The 5000-nt window shown below is 49.0% G+C and overlaps 1 protein-coding gene across 1 annotated transcript in view; it reads right to left on the bottom strand.

The window, feature by feature from the left end:
• The window catches only part of LOC106818924 (DNA replication licensing factor mcm2-like), a gene marked incomplete at its 3' end in the record, with an annotated part of 17067 nt that overhangs the window by 3513 nt on the left and 8554 nt on the right, over positions 1 to 5000 (bottom strand). Inside the window, 5 exon segments of the mRNA XM_014823592.1 lie at positions 53 to 219; positions 3868 to 3903; positions 3905 to 4033; positions 4455 to 4554; positions 4556 to 4703. Coding sequence (XP_014679078.1) covers positions 53 to 219; positions 3868 to 3903; positions 3905 to 4033; positions 4455 to 4554; positions 4556 to 4703 — 580 coding nt within the window.

The raw sequence follows: 5000 nt of genomic DNA, 5'->3' as shown, positions 1-5000 counted from the left end.
CCGTTTTGCGGGGTTTCGCTCAGGCGACCCTTACACACAGGTTCGCCCACACCGTCTGCTTACCGCATCGCCGTCGTCCTGCTCCTGATTGGACGGGTGGTGTCTCACGTGACTGCCGACGACGAATCGGGCGAGTCGCTCGTCCTCGACCGGGTCCACCTGGTCGCGCACGACGCAGATGATGTCGAAGCGAGACAGGATCGGCTCCGAGAGGTCAACCTGCGGGGTGAAGGTCAGGTCACGTGGCCATCAGTTTAAGGCACGATCGATGCTGTGCGGTGACTTTAAATTATGTTCATGAAATACGCGAATTTTTTGCACTGGCACAGAGGGCTGGTAACAGCAATTTTTTACCAGCCCTCACAAATTTTGTTTGAAAATCAATGTCAAGTTTCACGCTTGCATTCTCCATGTTCTCTATTTCAAATTTGTAAAATATTGATAAATTATGGTGTGATATCCTTCAGGTAAAACAGTAATGTAGGTTATTTGCTCATTAATGGTATAAATAATGAAAGTGTCAATGACACTGTAGCTCACCTTGGGTGTGATAGAAGTTGGAAGGGGGATATATAAAGCAAGAGTATATATGGGAGTAACTCCCATTATATACTCATGATATATGCATGTTTTGATGCGAAAATAAATGTTTCAGATCTGAAAATCTGAAATCTTGATGAGAGATGGCGCTACGCCTAAATGATCGCCATTTTGGTTTTCATACGAAATAAATGTAATAGGACGTTGTCATCCATAGGAGTAACAACTGTTTTGGGGCTAGCCTTACACATTCATATACCAAAATTTAACAAAATCGATTGAATCTAGATGGCCATTTTCATTTTTGCCAAAAAGTGGGCGTGGCTCAAAAGTAGATAAAACTGGCGTGCACCAAAATAGGACGTTCAAATCTCTCCCATAGGAGAAACAACTGTATGCAATTTGAAACATGTGGGTCAAACGGTTCTTGAGTTATCGTTGACCGTAGCCAAATGTTGACGGACGGACGGACGAACGTACGAAGGATGACACCCCATGGCAATAGCTCATCTTGACGATGTCAAGGAGAGCTAACAAGTGCCGCAGTGCAACAGGGCTCATCTGGTGTCTGGTGTTCTGCTGATAAACTCATTTGTGCATAGCAAGACGTCTTATACATGATGTCTTTTTTATTCTTGTTTGAGGATTGTAGGCCATTCGAACAAATATATCCAGCTACACTTTCGCAGCGCCATGCTAATCTGCTATGCAGTTGCAGACACAATGTGCATTGCAGGTTGGCAGGCAACAATTTATGATTAGAAGCGTGCCAGCATATGGGCTGGCCCCATGTTCCTGATGTGCCTAGCACCAGCAAGCATTCACGTAGTGATTCAGCGCGGTGCACAAGGGTGCTTAGACAGACGATTTAGAACATTAATATGATTTAAGGAAGCATAACGCTTTTCTTCAACGAAACATTTGCCTTGCATTCAAACTGTGGAACTGTACGCCTCAACATTCACACAGTATGGGCTCCTAATAATAAGCAAAAGCAGTTCAGCTCGCGGGTTGTTACTAAGTCCCACAAATCAATGTTTAACCCTCCTCTTGCAGGGTCAAAAGTTATCCGATACTTCTCTTCGGCCATGTCCAGGGAAAGTACATTTCATGCGTCCTTTCCAATAAGAGCCATCCACAAAATTGGTAAAGGTCACCGCGTGAAACAGGCAAAAAAGTTTTTCAATCGCGTCGGTCAGGAGCGCCGTCGGACCATGTCCTCAGGAAAATGTTTAAAATCTGGCCCTGTGCCCATTGACGATTGACAGATTGCGCGCGTCACGCTGTGAGCCTCCAATTTCAGCACTGTGATGGCTTTTCCTACCATGATGCTTATACGCGCGACTATCACGAGCCTAGAGGCAAGCCGTTTAGAATTGTGCCGCGGCAATTCTGCAGTTTCCTCCACTATACTTTAAGTTAAGGAGTAAATGTTCCCCCTTCTTTTACACCGTCTCTGAGCGCTTTGACCGCCAGCTTCGACATCCCAACTCGTTCTCGGAGTTACCGCCCCCCCCACGTCCCGACTTTTGAATCTGTATGCGTACGAGCCGTTTAGATTTGTGCCCGCAAGCTGTTGACGGAACGCACGCGCACGGATGCACGGGGACAAGACGGGGACGGACAATGCATCGCGAATCTAACAAGCTGCATCCTGAGCTGTCGTCAGATGAGGCTAAAAATGTAATACTCGCTACTGACGGCTGGAGAACCACCGGCTCGGAGGGCTGGTTGTTTCCATGTCTGGCCGCTCGAATACATTTGGCCGCGACATATTTACCAGCGGCGCTTTGTAATACACAGCATAGTATATATTGGTATAAGCAGATGTTATAGGTGTAAAAGGCGAGTTTTTATTTATATCTCACTAAGCACACTCTTGTGAATGTTCGCAGGTGTGTCAAGTCTTCTGTTGTGTCTTCCCTAGTTAATTCCTATTCTAGACTCCTCCCCTCTTACCTCTTTCTCCTGTTCTTCACCTTCTCCGACCCTGTCTTTTCAATGCACAATCGTCCAACGCAGTAATATCAAGAAGCTTAACTTAAAGACCAGAAGGGCAACTCGAACAGAGAGTGGCATACCTCCGCAGAGCGTTAACATGTATAATGTGTATAAACAGCTGGCTCGCTGCTGGCTGCCTGCTGACTGGGAGACGTCTAAGGTGAGCTGCGTGCTGCGACTTCGGACGGCCTACAGGCGAGGCTGGTGCTGAGATGCGATCGGCGCCAGGACACGGCGTGTAACATGGTATACATGTGTTATAAACAGCTGGCTCGCTGCCTGGCGTACACAACGACCAATACGAAGCACACAGACGAACACACACACAACGAGAGCGAGATTACATTAGCCTCCCTAGCAACTCCGTTTGCGGCGGGGTGAAAATACCTGAGAGTGACAACGGAAAAGACGGAAAATTGTGCCTATTTCAGGCGAACAACCAATTATTCTACTTTGCTGCGAGTCCTATTTTTAATTAATTTTATGGTATTGGGCATTAAGCAGAATTCTTTGATGCTCTAAACAAGACCAACCAACGCGGCTTGTCAATCACGAGTACCTCCTAGGCTGAGATATTGCGCTCCTAAACCTCGTCCGCTCCCTCACATCCTCAACGCCAACCGTCGGCATACCCTGTTATTCCAGCTACCGGTCAAAGCCCGCTAAGCTTGCTCTTCGTGAAAGTTCGGTGTTTTCCGCGATAACTTTATGAATGAACGGGCGTTTCGGTTAGCATAGTGACTCTTCGGGGGCATCCGCCTAATGCCCTTATCTCCCATTATGCTTCTAAGCACGGCTAATGCGCCGCGTCATGATGGAGCTGCAATGTTTCTAAATTAAGTCTCTTACAACGCAGCTGCAGTATAAGGGTGGCTGTAGTCAAGAGCTATCCAAATTTGGGCATCAGTGACATGCAATTATCAGCGGCTCCAAGCGCTGACGGAAACCGATAGCCAAATGCTTAAGGGGCGTTGAAGGTAGCTGAATTAACGCGGGATGCGAGGCGGCGTGAGGCATGTGGAGGGGAGGTTTAGGAGGCCAACATACTCAGCCCTAGAGTATCGTATTGAAGCAAGCGTTGGTCTGTGTTTTAGAGAGCAAACGAATTCTGGCTTAGGAGTGCAATACCATAAAATTATTCATAGACTCGCGCTAGCAAAGTAGAATAAGTGTTGTCAGTGAATAGCACCATTTTCCCTTTGTTTCTCGTTGTAGCACTCTAGGTATTATTGAGGCTCTTGAGTAATATGCAAATATCCTCTGCATCAACGTTTGGGTTCTACGGCCGAAAAAGACAAATGCGGCGTTTTCTTGCGATAAGCTTACGTTTTCCGAAAAGGTCAGCGAGGCGTCGTATCGTCCCGCCGAGCGGGTTGGCTGCGGCGATGACGGCGCAGCGCGCCTGCAGCGACGTCACAATGCCAGCCTTAGAGATCGAGATGCTCTGTTGTTCCATCGCCTCGTGTATGCTCGTCCTGTCCGCGTCGTTCATCTGAAGCGAGAGACGTGACCTTTGGGTGACCCCAACAACCTTGCGATTGTCCTACTAAACGACCTTCCAGGTAACCCCAACGACCTTGCGATTGTCCTAACGACCTTTAGATCACCCCAACGACTTTGCAATCACCCCGACAACCTTGGGATCACCCTGACGCATTTCACGTCATTCTAACAACAACCTTCCAATCACCCAAAACACGTTTAGCCAGGCAACCTTCAAATTATGCCGACGACCTTCAAACTGTCTGAACGACCTACAAAACCACACAACCACCTCAAATCTCCCGTCCCCGAAAAACAAAAATGCCGGTCGTGTCAGCGAACTGCATTCTGCACACCGAGCGGGCAACGTACGCGACCTGAGCGCTCCGTCGCGTCCACGCGGATGGCGGCCAGCCTAGGCACGCACGCACCTTGTCGAACTCGTCGATGAGGCAGACGCCCTTGTCAGCGAGCACGAGGGCGCCTGCCTCCAGCGTCCACTCCTTCGTCACCGGTGGCGCTGCACGTACGCGTGAGGGCCGACGGCGAGGCGCCCTGGCCCGTCGTGAAGATGGCGCGCGGCGCGGTCTTCTCCGTGTACTTGAGGAACTGAGACTTGGCCGTTCCCGGGTCGCCACACATCAGCATGTTGATGTCCCCACGCAGCTTGTGCTTGCCACCTGGGTGAGGGTAGATGGGGGGTTAAAGGTCATTATGTATAGGTCATTAAGTAGAGGATATTACGTAGAGGTCGTTATGTAGAGGTCGTTACGTAGATGTCGTTACATAAGAGGGCGTGGCTAAGCATGATGCTAGTATACGTATTAAACATGAATTAGATAAGAAACACTTGTGCTTGCGAGGAACCACCTGAAGCCCAGGGCGGGGGGGGGGGTTGTCCAGGTTCGTTATGGTAGAGGGGTCGTTACCCACATTTCAACGAGGGACGCTACACAGTCCATCTGTGGCCACGGGAC

This window comes from Priapulus caudatus, unplaced genomic scaffold, assembly GCF_000485595.1.
Source record: "Priapulus caudatus unplaced genomic scaffold, Priapulus_caudatus-5.0.1 Scaffold2655, whole genome shotgun sequence".
Taxonomy (NCBI): Eukaryota; Metazoa; Priapulida; class Priapulimorpha; order Priapulimorphida; family Priapulidae; genus Priapulus; species Priapulus caudatus.
Note: the sequence above shows the minus strand (reverse complement) of the source record. Positions and strands in the feature narration are given on the sequence as shown.